General features: G+C 48.0%; 1 protein-coding gene across 4 annotated transcripts in view; it reads left to right on the forward strand.

Moving 5' to 3' along the window:
• Positions 1 to 8736: 8736 nt before the first annotated feature.
• SUGT1 (SGT1 homolog, MIS12 kinetochore complex assembly cochaperone) overlaps positions 8737 to 20221 on the forward strand; it is a 175180-nt gene continuing 163695 nt past the window's right edge. Inside the window, exons 1-2 of one of the 4 annotated variants that reach the window (XM_068267817.1) lie at positions 8737 to 8796; positions 17060 to 17123. In XM_068267817.1, the coding sequence (XP_068123918.1) occupies positions 17092 to 17123 (32 nt within the window). In that variant the 5' untranslated portion in view covers positions 8737 to 8796; positions 17060 to 17091. The other 3 variants (XM_068267819.1, XM_068267818.1, XM_068267820.1) reach the window with 3 other exon arrangements.

Consider the following 20221-nt stretch of genomic DNA (forward strand, 5'->3'; position numbering starts at 1 on the left):
TAGCTCTTATGTACATTTTAATGCAGATAGGGTAAAGCTTGGAAATGACCCAGTGGAAATGAACAGGAAGTGCATTTGATTGGCCAGTTCCAAGCTGCATATAATTTAGCAACGTGGATTTTTTTTTTGTATCTTACTGACCGTCTCAAAATACTGCATCTACACGTAGTACCGATTTCTCCATGCTTTACTCACCCAGCTGAGGTGACATACATCACGTTATTACAGAAGTCTCATTTTCAGAGCTGCATTAGCTGGCACACATCACTGGGTGACCAGTTCTGTGTGGAAAATGTAGCCATGGCTGTTCCTCTGTGAAAGGACAAAGCAGTTACAGCGGCAATCTAGCCAAAGCCTTTTCCAGGGTTGAGCTTACCTAGTACCCACATCCTATTTTGATTGGAGTATGACTGGCCAATTTTACTGCTGCCATGCCGTAGGAGGGTCCACAGATTTGGAATACTATGACGTGTAGATCAGTGCTGGTCGTAATGGAAAAATCTACGCTTACGGATCATTACGCGTAATTTTACGGCATTACGCAATTACGGTTACGGCGTAGGAAATTATCTACGGTACATCACTGTAATTACGCGTAAACTTACGCAGTTACGCGTAAGGATACCGTAATGTAGGCGCTTACACTACGATGTTACGCGTAGTGCTGTAATACCCATTAATGCGTATTTTTTTACGCATACGGACGATATGTACGCAATAGCCGTCAATGTGACAGTTATTGCGTACATATCATTCGTATGCGTCAAAACGTACGCTTATACTGAAGGGCGGGAGAAGATACTATTGGTTGCTTAGGATGTTGACTGATTGGCTATTCTTAGAAAAGGGGAGTTTTTATGTTAGTAATTACACGTAAAATTACGCGTAAGTGTTCGTAAAATTACGCATACCTAGCAATTACGGTAGACAGTGTAATTACGATACCACTCTACTGCTTTCGCGTAAATAATTACGCGTAAGACCGTAATTTACGCGTAGCGCTTACGCGTAAATTTACATTGAATTACGATGCGTAATTACGCTCATGCGTAATTTCGGCCCAGCACTGGTGTAGATAAGCTCTCATACTGCATGGAGGTGGTAAAAGTGGTCAGTGATTGGCAGGGGAGGACTGGCCAGGGGGGAAGAGTGGAGATTTCCCCCTAGGCTGCCTCTCATTTAATGATTTAGGGCTGGTGCATTCATGTTTTTGTATAAGGCAATGTAAACCACTAGGCTAGATGAGGGAAATAAACGCCCAATTACAGAGCAATTAGAGGGTGGGCAAGCTGGTAATATACACAGCATGATGCAGAGCAGAGGCTTGCCTGCAGGGTCCGTGGGAAAAAAAATCTCCCCAAAAAAATCTATCTGGTCTCTCACCATTGTTAAATTTACTGCACGGCTACATAATGTATTGTCTAGGTTGAAAAGTATTCAACAGTCCCTAGACTCCAGGAGGGCTGCTGGCAGACGGTCCCTAGACTCTAGAAGGGCTGCTTGCAGGACCTGTGTGAGAGATTGGTAGGGACAGGAGTCATGTTACAGGCAAGTAGCCTGTGTGTGATGTGGCTGCAATACAGATAACCCATGTTACTCAATACAGATAATACATGCAACTCAAAATGTATTATGTGCCCCCTGGTGCTAGTGCATTTATACTTTACCTGTCACGCTGTCCCTAGAGTGTCCTTGCTGTATTTCCCACGTGACCACTGGCATATAGCACGTGTGTGATGTAATTTGGGCTGGGGCTGCTGTGAAAACGGGCCTCTAGTTTGTGTTTTCCCCCCAGGCCAAAAAGTCCCAGTCCTCCCCTGGTGATTGGCCAATCAAAATTGAATATGTGTACCAGGCTTTAGACACAAGGTGGGAACCTGTCATGATTTCTTGCTGTCTGGATTTTGATTAAAGAGAGAGTTTTTCTCAAGGGGGCATCTCTCCAAAAGGAACACAATAGCTAAAACCCTGTGGATACAGTATACCTTTCCTTCTCTTCACTAAACCAAAAAACGGAAAATGTGTTTGATGGAGCTGCATACTCTGCCCTGTATAGTGTATATGTATACTGCTATGGAATTGTATTAATTATTGATTTATTTTTACCTTTACCTACATCATTACAGAACAAATATTAACCACCTGTTTTTATTTGTTTTACAGTACAAGAATCAATGCTTTACACTGTTATATCTAAGGGTGTTTAATGAGATACAAATAATTCTGGGTTGATGCAACATTTTGTGGTAGTTCTATTCATATTTATGGAGCTTGAAAGTGCACTGCTTCAGCTTTTTAAATGGTGAATTTTAAGCTGCATAAATTTAAATAGAATAAGCATACTTATTTGTTTCCTATTGACCAATCCTATTTATACCTCGATGATCCCTGTCAGCAAAATTGTAAGACCGAACTAATAATTTGACACGTCTGACATCTTGTGGAAGAATAGAGAAATGCAGACTTGAATGGATGCACTATTTCTCAATGATGATTTTCTTACCGTATTTCTCTGTAAGATAGAGGCAGATGCTAAGGAAAACGGCTACCTGTGCTTGTGAAACAATGAAAAAGACCATCATGCAATCTTGGCTTGGCCACATAAGCGGTAATATAATGGCACACCTAAAAGATTAATTCATATTTGCTAAATCTGTTTTGAAAACAGTAGACAGAAAATAATCCAGTCAATATGCACTACACTCCCCCCCCCAAAAAAAATAAATAAATAAATAAATACAAAAAAATGATCTGCTGTTAGGTGGTATAGTTTCCAACATTCACCAGTGTCATTTCAGAAAAAAGCCTAAGGGGTCATGAAAACTGGGGCACCCTGGGATTACTGGAAAGCTGAGACACATTGTGGCAGGGAAAGGAAGGCTGAGACACACTTAGGGACTTTGGAAAGTTAGTACAGATCTGCAAAATACGATAGGGAAGCAATGGATACCTAGGACTTATAGCGAGAACAAGCAAGTGCCAAGCAGCTTGATTTGGTGCTCGATGAAGGTGTTCCAGGCATTTAAATGGGGTGCCAAGCCAATCACAGCACTAGGAAATAGTGTGTGTGCGTAGTGTATGTGGGGGGGTGTACTGTCCTGGACTTTATGGTTATTCTGTGGAAACAAAGTTAAGCTACATACACACATGAGATAAAAGCCTTTGGAAAATGAAAGGTCAAAGACCAATTTTAGCACCTCCATGTAGTATTACAGCATGTTGGCTGATGGTGTAATGGTTAAGGGCTCTGCCTCTGACACAGGAGACCAGGGTTCGAATCTCGGCTCTGCCTGTTCAGTAAGCCAGCACTAATTCAGTAGGAGACCTTTGGCAAGTCTCCCTTACACTGCTACTGCCAATAGAGCGCGCCCTAGTGGCTGCTGCTCTGGCGCTTTGAGTCCGCAAGGAGAAAAGCGCAATATAAATGTTATTTGTCTTGTCTTGTCTTGTCTATTACAGCATACCTACACAGTCTATTCTTAAACTAAGTACACCCATCAGATAGAAATCTTTTAATTCTGAGGCCCCGTTTCCACTAGTGCACTGTGATTTATTTGCGGAAAACACATAAATGAATTTGCATGCGGATGCGGAAGCAAATTTTCATTTGAATTCGCATGTGTTTTCGTGTATTTTTGTAAGTATGCGATTTTAACTATGTCAGTGCCTGTGTGCTTTTACATTGATTGTACACAAAAACGTATGCGAATTTGCATGGAAAATCGCATAGCGAAAATGCAATGCGAATTCCTATTAAATACATTACATGCGAATCGCAAGCAGTGTGTGCGTTGTGCGAATTCTGATGGCTCATCATCACTGCAGTCGGGCGGTGATAGGCAGGGCGGGCGGCTGGCAACGTGACTCTTCAGGTCACTTCCGGATTCTGGGGCCGCCGTCATGATGTGACATGTAACATCACGCCAAACATTCAGATAACTGTGACATCATGTTTGATAGAAAAATAAGCATAAAATCATGAAATCACTTGAAAATGAGGCCTAGAGCCCTGCAGGGCTGCAGGGACAATGTGACTGCTGCTGGCACAATGAGTGAAGGGGGGGGGGGGGGGGAGCTGCATGGACAATATGCTGATGCTGCTGGCACATTGGGGGGCTGCAGCAACATTATGGTTATGCTGCTGGCACAATGGGGTGCTCAGAGATAATATGCTGCTGCCAGCACAATGGGGTGCTCAGAGATAATATGCTGCTGCCAGCACAATTAAGTGCTCAGAGATAATATGCGGCTGCCAGCACAATGGGGGAGGGCGGGTGGAGGGACACAATGCTGGTGCTGCACAATGAGTGAGGGGCTGCAGGGATAACATGCTGCTGGTACAGTAAAGGTCCGTACACATGCCTGATCAAAGGCAACAATGGGTCCGTCGTCACCTCCTGCTGGGCGTGTTTTTAGAAGACAGTACAGCATGTGTACAGTCTGTCAGTGGACTGATAAGGTTGTTTCTGAGCGATCCGCCGGGTGGATCGCTCAGAAACAGCCTTATCAGTCCACCGACAGACTGTACACATGCTGTACTGTCTGCTAAAAACACGCCCAGCAGGAGGTGACGACGGACCCATTGTTGCCTTTGATCAGGCATGTGTATGGACCTTAAGGTTGCTGCAGGGACAATATCCCAAAGGTTATTATGCTGTTGTGTACTTTAAGAGCAGGGAGGACATTCTGAGTCCAGGTCCACTTTATTAAAGGTTATTATGCTATTGTGTATCTTTTAGGGCCCGTTTCCACTATCGCGAATCTGCATGCGTTTCCTGCATGCAGATTCGCACAGCCAATACAAGTGGATGTGCCTGTTTCCACTTGTCAGTTTTCCTGAGCGTTTTTCTGTGCAGGATTTTTCTGCACGGCAGAGCCCTCAGAATTCGCCTGCGTGTGGAATGCATGCGAATCGCCGCTAATGTATTTAATAGGGAAATCGCCTGCGGCTTTGGCATGCGAATTTTCATGCGAATTCGCATGCGAATTCGCATGGAAATCAATGGAAAAATACCGGCACTGCCATGGTTAAATTCGCATATAGCGTCATCCATGCGAATTTTCATGCGAATTCGCACGAAAATTCGCATACAGCCGCATGAGAAATTCGCATCCGCATGCGAATTTTAACCGCGGCGATTCGCACCGCACAAGTGGAAACGGGCCCATAGAGCAGAGGGGATGTTCTGAATTCAAGTCCGCTTTAACTCACCCCTCCATAGCTGCCTCTTCTCCTCCTCCCCTCAGAGTGTTTCCACTCTGGCTCCCTCCTCGCTGATTTTCTCTGCCTCCGCTCATAGTAGTTAGTGCAGAGCTACGAAAAAATGGCTGACCATGTCCGCAAATGCGGATGTCGGAGGCCATTTTCTTGCAGCCTTGCTCTAATAGACTGAGCTGGGGACACAGCTGATGTGACGAACTGGGAGGAGGCAGAGCGGGGTGAACTGCGGATGTGTCGCGGCACACCGCTTGGGAACCACTGCCCTAGGTGATATTTTATTTTTCACATGATAAATAAAATGCCTTTCAAGCCAACAACAAGCTAGAAAATACCTGGGATAATTTTGACAGTACTTTTTCACCTACATTTTGTTTTGTTTTTTAACAGAACAGGAGATGGAAAATTATCTCCTAGGAGAAAACATAGGAGAAAGTTAATTGTATTGGCCCTCTCTGTCTCTCCAGTCTACACATTGCTCTTATTGATCATTCACTACTGGTCTAGGCAGGAGCACTGTACAAGTACTCTGCTCAGTAAGGATAGTCCATGAGATGCAAATAATTCCAAATTGATGCAGGAGTATACAAAGAAATGAATGGGTGACATTTAAAAAAAATGCTCCAAAGTATGCTGCAGAAATAGTGCTGCCCTCCCAATCAATAGCTGATGCTTTCTTACCCAAATCTTTACCTTTTCTTGAATAGATCATCAGGGATATATGTATGGCTTATTTTGTGGCACTGAAACCCCTCCCACAGTGTGATGTCAGGACAGGGCCTTGAGAGTTTCCTTTCTGTGAACCTCTTTGCATTGTGGGAAATAAAGTCTGTTTCCAACTGCCAGGCAAGCAGTATCTTCCTCTGTGTATAGAACTGTCAGTAACGAACATTCTGTACAGATCACCTGGCAGAACTAAAGGTGTCACCACCTGTGATAATTTTCAGAAAGCAAATCGGGGAGAGGAAAGATTTTACAACGGGCAAACACAGACTAAATAATTTATAATAATAATCTATAAAAAAAAATTATCCACTACATTTTTACTACAAACTTGCTGGAAATTCATCATCGTTGCTCCCCCGTAGTAACATTGACTTTCATACAGGGCTGGATTTACCGTAAGGCACTGTAGGCTTGTGCCTACAGACGCCTAATGTAGGAGAGGCGGCTCCCCTACCCCCAAATGGCCCCCTACCTATTGTGGGTGCTACAGGACCAGGCTCTTTTTCCCTGATCTGTGCTGCGTGGGGGATGTCCTGCTGGGGGGGTCTGATCGCCGCCGCTCTCTGGGGGGGGGGGGGGGGGAGGGCTCCTCAAAGCCCCCCTCCGCAGTGATTTTCCGCCTCCCTCTCTTTCCCTCCCTCTCCCTCTGGCTATGGGCGGCACAGGACGGAGATCCGTCCTGCACCGCCTCTAGTAGGCTTTCGCCTATCAGAGGCCGGGGATCGCTGATCTCCTTTATGGCGCTCCTTTATCGGCGTTAGGCGGTCGTTAAGTGGTTAATACTGGGGTGGGTTCATATCTGACTCCATATAATTGGGGGCTGGGGGGTTTATCTACTGCCTAGATCAGTGATCTGCAAGCTTGGCTCTCCAGCTGTTAAGGAACTATAAGTCCCACAATGCACTGCTGGAGTCTGACAGCCACAGTCATGATTCATAAAGGCAAACGCATTGTGGGACTTGTAGTTCTTTAGCAGCTGGAGAGTTAAATTTGCAGATCGCTGGCCTAGATTAATGGGATTACCAAATACTCATGATAATCTGGCTACCTAGTCAGGAGAGGAGGGTTGCCTACAGGGCCGGGCCGAGGCATAGGCTGGAGAGGCTCCAGCCTCAGGGCGCAGTGTAGGAGGGGGCGCACAATTCATTCAGCTGCCATTCTTAATTGTGTTTGAAGCAGAAAGAAATAAGAACAAGGGATACATAGCAGTGACTGCAAGCCAGATATCTAGATATTAAGGCGTTGGGGAGGTTGTGGGCCCTGTGGCCCTCTTAGTCTAATAGCAATCAGTGTGTGACGGCTGGGGTGGGAGGGTTGGAGGGGCGCACTTTGGTGTCTCAGCCTTGGGTGCTGGAGGACCTTGTCCCGCCTCTGGTTGCCTACCTAATATGGGGGTGTGGCCTTAGTTGGCAGTGAAGGGCAGAAGGCAGCACCACTCATCTAAGACAGTTATACCATACAGCATTGGTATGTGCACATAGGGATTAGTGATGGTCTATGGAAGGTAATCATTTTGAGTATATGTACAGGAGAGGTGAGGTTAGTGTTGGGCACAGCACAGGATAGGAGGAGGTTACAGGAGAGGTGATGTGTTAGGCATGGGAGAGAAGTGGGGTTAGTGTAGGGCACAGGAGAGGGGGATGTTAGTGTTAGGCACAGGAGAGGGGAATGTTAGTGTTAGGCACAGGAGAGGGGAATGTTAGTGTTAGGCACAGGAGAGGGGGATGTTCGTGTTAGGCACAGGGGAGGGGATGTTAGTGTTAGGCACAGGGGAGGAGGATGTCAGTGTTAGGCACAGGAGAGGGGGATGTCAGTGTTAGGCACAGGAGAGGGAGATGTTAGTGTTAGGCACGGGAGAGGGGGGTGTTAGTGTTAGGCACAGGAGAGGGGGTGTTAGTGTTAGGCACAGGAGAGGGGAATGTTAGTGTTAGGCACAGGAGAGGGGGATGTTAGTGTTAGGCACGGGAGAGGGGTGTGTGTTAGGCACAGGAGAGGGGGGGGGGGGGTGTTAGGCACAGGCGAGGGGGGTGTTGGTGTTAGGCACAGGAGAGGGGTGTGTGTTAGGCACAGGAGAGGGGGGGGGGGGGGGTGTTAGGCACAGGCGAGGGGGGTGTTAGTGTTAGGCACAGGAGAGGGGGGTGTTAGTGTTAGGCACAGAAGAGGGGTGGGTGTTAGGCACAGGAGAGGGGTATGTCAGTGTAAGGCACAGGAGAGGGGGATGTCCATGTTAGGCACGGGAGAGGGGGATGTTAGTGTTAGGCACAGGCGACGGGGATGTTAGTGTTAGGCACAGGAGGGGGGGGGGGGGGTGTTAGGCACAGGAGAGGGGGATGTTAGTAGTGTAAGGCACGGGAGAGGGGGATGTTAGTGTAAGGCACAGGAGAGGGTAATCTTAGTGTTAGGGACAGGAGAGGGGGATGTTAGTGTTGGCCACAGGAGAGGAGTGACGTTAGTGTTAGGCAATGGAGAGGAGGGGGTTTAGGCAAAGGAGAGGTGGTAGGATGGTGGCACAGGGGGAAGGTTAGTGGGGAGGTTCGTCTTTGTACAGAGGAGAAAGGAGGTTAGTGCACCCGTCAGGCTCAGTTCTAATTTATGCTGCAATTAACATGTGGCTTGAAACTGAGCCAAATTAATATCGCACGCTGCAGCAGAGTTTGATCGGATCGTGCTGCTTTTACAAAGTGGGTCATGGCGAGCTTTAGCATGCTCGTATTCCTCCTCGCCAGTGGAGGTCGCTGCCGGGCACTGCACAGTCACTCTACGCCCTGGTTGCCTTGCTGACAAGTGTAGCAAGTGACCGGCCAATCCAGAAGTTTCCTGTGCAGCGCGGCGGCTGGGAGTGCAGAGAGCGGGTAAGAGGGGCGCTGATGTTCTGTGCGGGGGGAGGGTGGCGGCTCTTCTCTGCTTACCGAGGAGGACCAGCTGGCAGCGGGACTCACTGACTGGACTCTGCATAAACATGACAGGGTTGGTATAGTTGTGTTGAAAGACGTTGCTGGTTCCTTCTCTGTCATGCTTGTCCAGTGGCTTTGCTGCAGAGCGATAGAGACATGCATAGAAGTTGCACCTCTGCTGTCTCACAATAGTGAGGAAATTGGATAAGCAGATCCCATGGAAGCATGTAACTAGCTTCTTGTCACTTGGGATCTGTACAGACGAGACGTCTGACTTCGCTGGGCAAAAATGGCCAGTGACATGTTTAGGTCTGCCAGTGACAGGACACGCGTGTTTAGGTCTGCCAGTGACAGGACATGCGTGTTTAGGTCTGCCAGTGACAGGACATGCGTGTTTAGGTCTGCCAGTGACAGGACATGCGTGTTTAGGTCTGCCAGTGACAGGACATGCGTGTTTAGGTCTGCCAGTGACAGGACATGCGTGTTTAGGTCTGCCAGTGACAGGACACGCGTGTTCCGGTCAGCCAGTGACAGCACACGCGTGTTCCGGTCAGCCAGTGACAGCACACGCGTGTTCCGGTCAGCCAGTGACAGCACACGCGTGTTCCGGTCAGCCAGTGACAGCACACGCGTGTTCCGGTCAGCCAGTGACAGCACACGCGTGTTCCGGTCAGCCAGTGACAGCACACGCGTGTTCCGGTCAGCCAGTGACAGCACACGCGTGTTCCGGTCAGCCAGTGACAGCACACGCGTGTTCCGGTCAGCCAGTGACAGCACACGCGTGTTCCGGTCAGCCAGTGACAGCACACGCGTGTTCCGGTCAGCCAGTGACAGCACACGCGTGTTCCGGTCAGCCAGTGACGGCACACGCGTGTTCCGGTCAGCTAGTGACGGCGCATGCGTGTTCAGATCAGCCAGCAACAGCGTGTGCATGTTCAGGCCAGCCTGTGACAGCACATGCGTGTTCAGGTCAGCTAGCGACAGCACATGTGTGTTCAGGTCAGCCAGCGACCTGAACTGTGCATGTTTGTGACTGCGTGTATGTGCAGGCAAGCCAGCGACAGACCAGTGTATGCTCAGGCCAGCCAGTGTCAGCGCTTGCATGTTCAGGCCAGCCAGTGACAGCATCTGCATGGTCAGGTCAGCCGGTGACAGCGCGGGCATGGTCAGGTCAGCCGGTGACAGCGCGGGCATGGTCAGGTCAGCCGGTGACAGCGTGGGCATGGTCAGGTCAGCCGGTGACAGCGCGGGCATGGTCAGGTCAGCCGGTGACAGCACGCGCATGGTCAGGACAGCCGGTGACAGCACGCGCATAGTCAGGACAGCCGGTGACAGCAGATTGTCAGAGGCCAGTGAAGTGGCTTCTGCTCTGTGGAGGAGAAAGAGCAGGAGGCTACCTGCCTCGACCTGAAACACCCAGATATAAAGTGGCTGAATACTTTTGCCATGTCCAGTTGCCTTTGTCAGAAATCGCTACTTGCTTCGTCTTGCATGAAATTAGTTGGTGACATTAAGGGTAGGAACACACTAGGCAGAATAACATATGCGTTTTTCACTATGTGCTAGGGGGAAAACTCATGCGATTCTGCCTAGTATGTTCCTCCCCTATATATGTGATCAAGTAGCCTTTTCCAATACAATGGGATGAAGTATAGGAGTAATTCGGTCTTCCCTCCATAAACGGACAAACCATATAAGTAAAAGTTTTTAATGATGCACAAAAAAGCCAACGCGTTTCACGGGTACTTTCCCGCTTCCCCAGATCAATAACAAAGTGCCTAAGTCTGTAGCAGTCACAGCTGTGGGAGCCTCCTTTTTTTTTTCCAGTACAAACATTTTCGGTCATGTTTACATTATGGGCAATGCATAACGCCTGTTCTGTAGTGTGGGCATAATGCAATGCACACGTGCCACTTTATAACGTGCACACCACTATCCATAGCATGAAGTTGAAGTTTGCTATGTTAATGTGTTTAGCAATGAAAACAACTGTAAACATACTGTGGAAAGTGTTTGGTAAACTCGGTCTGTTGTTACAACATAGAGATATGAACATTCCCATACAGTTGTACAGCAGCATATGTGATATTCTGGGGGTTTTAACTCATTGATAGAGCAGGTCAGCAGCATCAAGGGTCACAACACACCAGCCAGTGAGTCTTTTTAGGGTAAAAATAAAGCAATCCAGCTTTGTCAGTCAAACAGTGTCCATAAACAGCAACAAAATAAACCACTCTGGGCATTCAGTAATCACACTGCAGGCACAGCACAAAAATATACAGCCGCCTTCAGCTACACTGGCTTTTCAGTGACACCCTGCCACAAGCCTAATGGCAGTCCTGGTGCCACTCACCTTTTTCCAGGCTTCTCCTGGTATACCAGTACTGGAGTCCAACTCCCCTCCAGCACTTCCGCATCAGCAGCTTCCCTGCTACAGGCCTGGCAGCCCTCTCGGCTACACAGCCTTTCTGGAGCCTACTTGCTCCACATACAGCCCACTGCATTCTGGGTGATGCAGCCATTTATGCAAATAACACGTGCGTTTATTAACCCCCTCTCTGCCAGACTCAGGCCTGGACTTGGAGGAGAGGCGTATAAGGCCCACCCTTCTCCCAATACACGCAAGCCCTGGATCCCATACTAATATGCAGGAAAGCGTTGTTTCAAATGTGCAACAACTGACAACATCCAGGACCTAAAACGAGCAGACATCTGCTCTGACCATCACACATGAATAATGTCAGCATGACCAGGGTTTAGGGGGTTGTTCCCATATATTTCCCAAGTACACCTAACTAGGGAACACTGGCAGAAAAGGCGTTTAATTCAATTTTATTTGATTAGCCGCACCCAGGCTATGCATATACATAGGTTAGGATTTAGTTAGTGTTAGGCCCCTCCCATGGAGAATTGACTTCTTCGCAGTGGGAGGGACGAGTACTTAACCACCCTGGCGTTCTGATTAAATCGCCAGGGTGGCTGCGGGAGGGTTTTTTTTTAAATAAAAAAAAACTATTTCATGCAGCCAACTGAAAGTTGGCTGCATGAAAGCCCACTAGAGGGCGCTCCGGAGGCGATCTTCCGATCGCCTCCGGCGCCCAGAATAAACAAGGAAGGCCGCAATGAGCGGCCTTCCTTGTTTCGCTTATATCGTCGCCATAGCGACGAGCGGAGTGACGTCATCGACGTCAGCCGACGTCCTGACGTCAGCCGCCTCCGATCCAGCCCTTAGCGCTGGCCGGAACTTTTTGTTCCGGCTACGCTGGGCTCAGGCGGCTAGGGGGGCCCTCTTTCGCCGCTGCTCGCGGCGAATCGCCGCAGAGCGGCGGCGATCAGGCAGCACATGCGGCTGGCAAAGTGCCGGCTGCGTGTGCTGCTTTTTATTTCGTTAAAATCGGCCCAGCAGGGCCTGAGCGGCAGCCGCTGGCGGTGTTGGACGAGCTGAGCTCGTCCAGACCGCTCAGCTGGTTAATAGGTTGCATGCAAGCTGTTAATGGAAACCAATATCCTCCTCTAGTGGTAGACAGGTCATGTGTATGCTCGGTGTGTATTCGACCCCACAAGTGGGGCTTGCACTCTTTTGCAGGTAGGCACTAGTCTGTTTTTAAGTAGCGCTGCTCATTTCCTTGCTATGTACTAATGTAATTCGTTTTTGGTCAGCTGCTCCCACTTAACAGCCATGCTTTTGGTGTATATGCAGAGCTTCTGTTTGGGTTCAAGGTGCGTTTGTAGTTCCTGGGGGGGCTCAGCGCATCTCTGATGGAGGCCATTCGGAGGCAGCCTGGTGTTGCGCTGATCCACCTTTTGCGCAATTTTCAATTTTATTTGATTAGCCGCACCCAGGCTATGCATATACATAGGTTAGGATTTAGTTAGTGTTAGGCCCCTCCCATGGAGGATTGACTTCTTCGCAGTGGGAGGGACGAGTACTTAATAGGTTGCATGCAAGCTGTTAATGGAAACCAACATCCTCCTCTAGTGGTAGACAGGTCATGTGTATGCTCGGTGTGTATTCGACCCCACAAGTGGGGCTTGCACTCTTTTGCAGGTAGGCACTAGTCTGTTTTTAAGTAGCGCTGCTCATTTCCTTGCTATGTACTAATGTAATTAGTTTTTGGTCAGCTGCTCCCACTTAACAGCCATGCTTTTGGTGTATATGCAGAGCTTCTGTTTGGGTTCAAGGTGCGTTTGTAGTTCCTGGGGGGGCTTAGCGCATCTCTGATGGAGGCCATTCGGAGGCGGCCTGGTGTTGCGCTGATCCACCTTTTGCGCAGAAAAGGCGTTTATACTCGCCTACCTAGTGAGTGTCCCTTTGGTCCGTGCTGCTCATTTTCATCTATCTATAGCTTTCTCCTTGTATGCTGCTGATATGGAGACTACCATATTTATTTCTTTTCAAACAATGTCAGTTGCCTGGCAGCCTTGTTGATCTTCTGGCATAAGTAGTGTCTGAGTCAAAACTCTGGAACAAGCATATGGCATCAGTGTTCTCCCCAGAAATTTTTTCCAGCCGGGTGGTATGAAAAAGCAGCCAGGTGGGGAAGGTTATGCTGAGTGCCACTAGGTGGGAAATCGCGTGCTCCATTCCCCCTCCCCCCCCACACTATTAAATTGACAGACTAGGCTGGGTCTTGTTGTAGTGGGATCTCTTAAAGAGACTCTGAAGCGAGAATAAATCTTGCTTCAGAGCTCATAGTTAGCAGGGGCATGTGTGCCCCTGCTAAACCGCCGCTATTGCGCCGCTAAACGGGGGTCCCTGCTAACTATGAGCTCTGAAGCGAGATTTATTCTCGCTTCAGACTCTCTTTAAAGGGATACTTAACTGAAGAAAAATTAGGGTAGTTACTTGCCTGGGGATTCTTCTAGCCCCCTAAAGTCCTACTGCTGCCCTCACCTCCATTCCACTCTGCTCTGTTACTTAGCCTCACACCTCCTCGATCATGCTCCTGCGGCCAGGAGTGCTTTGCCCATGCGCAGTAGCAATTTTTAGTAACTGCGCAGATGCAGAATGCTACCGGTCACGGGAATATGATGGAGGAGGCGAGTGACACTTGGCTGCGCATGCAGCGCTCAGAGAGGAACACAGCGGTGTGAAATGACTGCAAGGGAGAAGAACAACTTAAGGGGCTGGAAGAAGCCCCAGGTAAGTAACTGGCCATTTTCCTTTAACAAGTTAAAGTGTCCTTTAAAATTCTAACTACCTTTCTGCTGATTTAACATTGAAACTAGCAGCTTTTCCCATATACATGGGTGGTCCCAGTGTGGAAATGAGGATTTTTGGGCTATAGCATGATATTGATAAGCAGGCAGCTTATCAATATCATGCTATAGCCCCAGATATCCCCTCTTACACCACCCATGTACATAGGAAACATGGGGGGAAAAAAATCTTGGTAGTTTCACTTTCAAATCTGCAGATTGAACCTGGCTGCTGGTTGTAATGTGACACTGTCAGTCACACGGGATATTGCTGGCTATATGGCTGTAAAGGGGCCTGGGTGTCTCTCACTAATCACTCTGTGCCTCCCCCCCACAAGCTGCAGCTCCCTCTCACCAGTGACACTCACCTCTGGCATTAATCAGGGCCCGGGGAAGGCAGTGACAGGACAAGATAATCATGGTGGTAAGAGGGTTAAGGCAGCATCATAAAGTTCTGGCTGGCGGGGGATGAGTTGGAGGCCCCCCTCCTCCATTAGAAGCCAGCGAGACTCGCACATACACAAACACGCTGCGGCTGGCAGCAGGACCAGTATAGGGAGAGCAGGAGAGTGTCTGGCAAAACATTCTACAAAGAACACAGCTGTGCGTTATCTCCAGCTTATATGAGCTGCGAGTACTGGGAGAGGATGAGGAGGACAGCGTCTGGCTGTACATTCCGAGAGCCGCGCTTCCTCTCTCTTCAGCTCAACTGAGCTGCGTGTCTGACGTCCCTGCATTCCCCGCCCCTCCACAAAACACACAACTGCTGGGAGCTGAGGAGGAGGGCGGAGATAGCCTCCCTGAGTGACAGCGGCTGGCTGCAATGATACAGCCACCGCTGCTCACTAATGAGCCGCACAGAACGGGATAACTTTACCCGGGCACTCGGGGGAGATCAGCCGGGCGGCCCGCCCAGGTAAATGGCTCTGGGGAGAACACTGGGCATATCCATTTAGAAATACACAATTGTTTGAAAAAACTGCGCTGATAATAAAATACGGGGTTTCACTGGTGGTGCGCTGCTCTACATACACATAAATCTCAATATTTAACCAATAGCTGCGCACTTGGATACTGCAAAACAAGTGTCTCTCTTTCTCATGCAAGACAGTCCTACAAGACAAGTAGTGTGGGGTTCTTCCTAAATGACCTCCGGGTTGCAGTGACCAATTCTTGCGGTAAATCACCTCCACCACACCCCACGCAGTGGGAACTCACCGCATACAAGTGACCCTCTGTTAGATGGGTTTCCAGCGCTTATGGGGTCATCTGGCAGCCCCCTGCCATTCAAGGATTCTCCTCCACAAAGATCACTGTAGCGACTCATCAGAAGTATGCTTGCGTCTCTCTCTTGCGATTGTCTTGTCGCCAGCGGCGGTCGACAGGAAATCGTTCTTTCTGTCTGGGAGTGTAGGTCAGATCTGCGGTTGCTACTGGCTGCTCCATCTGTCTGTCTTGTCTGGTACGAACGCTTGCTGTAGGCTCGGTGAGGTAACCGTTTAGCAAGCGTTCGCGTTCTCTATTTCGTGTTTGTGTTACATTGGTTAGTTAGGGTGGCACGCTTATCACTGGGCGCCTAACGCGCGGTGATCGTGCCTTAAACGCGTTCGCTGTTGCGAATGAGTGCGGTGTTTGCGTTTAGCTAGCGTTTGTTATTTTCCTTGATGTTCTGATTGTTCTTGCTTGCTGTGCCTTTTGCTACTCTCGTGTTCTGTCCTGCTCGGTCTTGTCTGTTGGCAATCGCCAGTCTTGCGATTGCGTTCGTACTTTGTTTCTGCTGATGTGTGTTCACCGTTGCTGGGTGGTGACTAGATTGGTGGGCACACATTCATTCTGTCTCTATGCTCTTTCTTTATACTTGTGCTCTGTCTAGTTTGGTCTTGTGTCACTATTGGCAATCGCTACACTTGCGATTGCGTTCCCACTTCGTTTCCGTTGTGTGTTCACCGTCACTGGGTGGCGACTAGATTGGTGGACACACATACATTCTGTCTCTGTGTTCTCTCTCTTTAAGGGCGATCTTGCCCTACATTACTTCTACTCGTACAATTCCCATCTGGCGTCTGTGGCAGTGCAGAGGCTGTGTTCATCTGCACTCCACAGTTCCATATGCCGGTGGGAATCTCCCTCTACAGGTGCATAGCACCATAGCTGGGTTCTCTCTATTACACGCTTGTGGAGGATTTCCGTAGTGTCAGCGCGCGTCCTGTGCGCTGACCACGGAAATAATTCCCCAATAGTTACAGAGCTGTAGCTCTTCCCCCATTCGTGTCGATCTCCCGCGGATCTCCGCCTCCTCCTACCCCTCTCAGTCTTCTTTCACTGAGAAGGGCAGGAGGAGGCGGAGATCTGCAGGAGATTGATGCGAATGAAGACAGAGCTGCAGCTCAAAGCTCTGCTTTCCGGGCAGCAAAATCCACGTCTTTGAAAGTCGAGGATTTTTGCCCCGGTATTTGGGGGGGGGGATTAAAGCCTCGTTTTGCCACTGGATAGCGGCGTTTCAGCTAAGCCATTAATTATTAAGAAGACTGCCTAAAAAAAGTGGCATTTTAGGCGGTTTCAGACTCGGCTGTCAACTGCAAGATGGGCACCAAGTCCCATCCCTTCCAACACTTGCATGAATGGGAATTCAGCTACCCAAAGCCAATGCGTTGGTCAGAATCTGCAGATTGGACAGCCTCAGAGTGTCACCCATTCAAGCATTGGATTGGCTGTTTGCGAGTTAGAAAAGTTTTTATTAACAAACTTCATGTACTAAACAACATGTTTAATCTCCCCAATCATTAGAGAATGTAGCAAAGCATGGTTCACCGTTATGATGATCCATTTACAAAGGTAAATAATCAAGCAACAAAATTGTTTACCTTTTTAAATGGTTCATCATCGGAATAGTGTATCATTGTTTACTGCATTATTTAATGATTTGGGGGATTAAACACATTGGTGTATGTGTGTAGATTGTTACCAGAAGTGCTAGAATTTGTGGCTGAATTTGTCAATAACCTTTTTTCTTTCTTCACAGCAGTACTTGCATTGACTTAATACTCGGGCACAATGACAGAAACTGCAGTGTCTTCAGCTACACAGTGAGTAGATTTGCTTAATTACTATCAGTCTTTATCAGTTGGGCATTGCTTTTGACTATTAGAGATTTGATATGATCTTGTGTAGAACTGTAAACCATATGAAGACATTTCCGCAAATTATATCTTCGTGAAACCGGACATGAGCCAGTGTTTTGGGACACTGAAGTCCCTTCTTCAGGGGAAATGAGTCTGTTAACTTTTCTTTTTTGTATGGTCAATCTTGATCCTTTACTTGACCTCATGTGCTCTGCGTTATTTTCCCAAAAAGGAATCTTATTACATGTACATTGCACAGCATATACAATGAAGTCAGTTCTACAAGTAACGAGGGAGTTAAATTTCAAACAAATTCCCTTATCTGAAAGGATTGCCTTTTACTTATCATATGGCAATGTGAGCATAATCCTTACGGCTGGTGCCCCTTGTATCTAGAAGAGGCCAGCCAAGTATCCTCTTTCAAACTCGCTCTGTACCATATCATTACTAACTCAGAACTCCGTGCACTGCTGCATACTGACCAAAGCTGCTAGCCAGAGTTCAGCTATATGACAGCTGACCTCCACTATAGCCGCAAATTACATTGCGGGCTATGGCCACACCTAACACCCCCAATCAGATTGTGCGTCCACATTACCTGATTCATATGTAAAGATGTTTTTGAAAACTAGGCTGCTTTTTATAAGGGTGTGACTTTTTGTGTGTGTGTCTCTCTCTCTGTGATTGAGTGAGTGAGTGTGTGTCTGTCGGTGTAGTGTGCATGTTTCTCTGTGTGTGTATGTGTGTGAGCCCTGGTACTGTGGGAGCAATATCAATTGAGGGATACTTGGAAGCCCATCAGCCAGCTCTGGGGCCCTGGGCAATTGCCCAGTTTGCCCCTATGGAACCACTTTGCACCTATGGAAGCAACAACCCCTGTATTTCCCTGTCCTTTCTCACCCGGCTAATTTTTCATTCCTCCCAGCTGGAAAAAAATTCTGGGGTGAACACTGCTATCAAGTGTAAAATCAAGATATGTACATTGTACAAGTCTAGCAGTGAAGGGCAAGAATATGTAACAAACAGAGCTTTGATATGCCTAGCCAAATTAAAGCACATATTGAAATGGTTACAAAAAAAAAGAGCGTTTAGCCTCTTTGTTTGTACTGTGCCCATTCAATGACGTTGCTCAGTATAGCTCTAATGACTAAGAATGTGGGCTGGGAGCATTGCTTCACAATCTAGATCCTTTTTCTGGGACTTTTTTTATTCATGTTTGAAGTGTCCCCGAGCCAAAGCTCAGGTACAAAATTAGATACTTAACTAAAGAGAGGGGAGCCTCAGGATCCTATTGAGTCTTCCCTCTGTGGTCTGATGTCCCCCATTGCTGAGTGTGGCCCCTTGGAGGATTAGTGACAAGGCATTGTACACTGCGCATGTGCGGCCGTGCTCGTACGGCCACTTCATGGCCGCGCTCCTAAAAGGAGCAGCGCAGCCTCGACCTAAAGAGGAGCCACGCTCAGCGATGGGGGACATCGGAACACCGAGGGAAGCCTGAGTAGGATCCTGAGGCTTTCCTCTCTTCAGGTAAATATCTGATTTTGAAGCTCGGGAACACTTTAAGCTTGAGGCCACTCTGGAGAGTAGGCCTGCACGATTTATCGTTTTTAGACCGAAATCGCGATCACGGAAACGCCGATTCCGTGATCGCGAACGTGGCGATTACTCAAAATTCCCCCCCCCCTGCTGTGCAGCAGTGTACCATTTCAGGCCGGCAGTCTATCTCCCGCTTGCCGCTCCGTACCGGCGACTTAGCGGCTCTCACTATCTCCTTCCTTGTGGCCACCTCCACGTCATCACCCTCCGCCTTGCCTAGCACGTCATTGGCTGGGAGGGCAGGCGGCTGCTGCAGGCTCACTCTCTCTTTCGCTCCGCCCAGCCTAATACCTCATCAGCTGGGTGGACGGCAAACTCCCCCACAGGCTCTCGCTCTGTTTCCCTCCGCCTAGCCTAGCACGTCATCAGCTGGGCGGGCGGTGTAGTGTCAGAATGGGCAGCCCCGCAGATTGGGCAGCCCCGCATGCGCAGTAGGAGCCTGCAACCCATTAAATTGTACAGCCACGTAAAACGTCATAAATATCTCCGCTTCCGCACTACGTACACTCCCGAAATTTTCAGGGGAGGGAGGGGACCCCCAGATCTAGCTCTGTGCCGAATTGCAGCCCCCGGGCCCCGCTAGTTCCCGAGATAGGTTTGCTGCAATCAGTCTCAGGAACCAGCGGGGCACGGGGGCTGCAATTCGGCACAGAGCTAGATCTGGGGGTCCCCTCCGTCCCCTGAAAATTTTGGGAGTGTACGTGGTGCGGAAGCGGAGATATTTCAGGTAAATAATGTCTAACTTCCCACTGAGCATGCGTAATACTCAGTGAGGAAGGCTGCTTCCGGGCTGCCCATTCTGACATTACAGCGGCAGTACTGTCAGGCAAGAGTTCGTACATCAGTCAGATCACGCTGACACCCTGTATGTACCTCATCCACTCTGTGTGTATGCAAGATGATGTGTGCTCAGCAGTGTGGGCACTGTGCACTTGCGCTGAGATGACTGTGAGCTGGACTTTGTGATTAAAAAAAAAAAAAATAAAATATATGTGTGTGTGTGTGTGTGTGTGTGTGTGTGTGTGTGTGTGTGTGTGTGTGTGTGTGTGTGTATATATATATGTGTGTGTATGTATATATATATGTGTGTGTATGTATATATATGTGTATGTGTATGTATATATATGTGTATGTGTATGTATATATATGTGTATGTGTATGTATACATATATGTGTGTGTGTGTGTGTGTGTGTGTGTGTGTGTGTGTGTGTGTGTGTGTATATATATATGTGTGTGTGTGTGTGTGTGTGTATATATATATATATATATGTGTGTGTGTGTGTGTATGTATATATATATATGTGTGTGTGTATATATATATATATATATATATGTGTGTGTGTATATATATATATATATATATATGTGTGTGTGTATATATATAATATATATATGTGTGTGTGTATATATATATATTATATGTGTGTGTGTATATATATATATATATATGTGTGGTGTATGTATA

The sequence above is a fragment of the Hyperolius riggenbachi genome, chromosome 2 (genome assembly GCF_040937935.1).
Source record: "Hyperolius riggenbachi isolate aHypRig1 chromosome 2, aHypRig1.pri, whole genome shotgun sequence".
NCBI classification, from domain to species: domain Eukaryota; kingdom Metazoa; phylum Chordata; class Amphibia; order Anura; family Hyperoliidae; genus Hyperolius; species Hyperolius riggenbachi.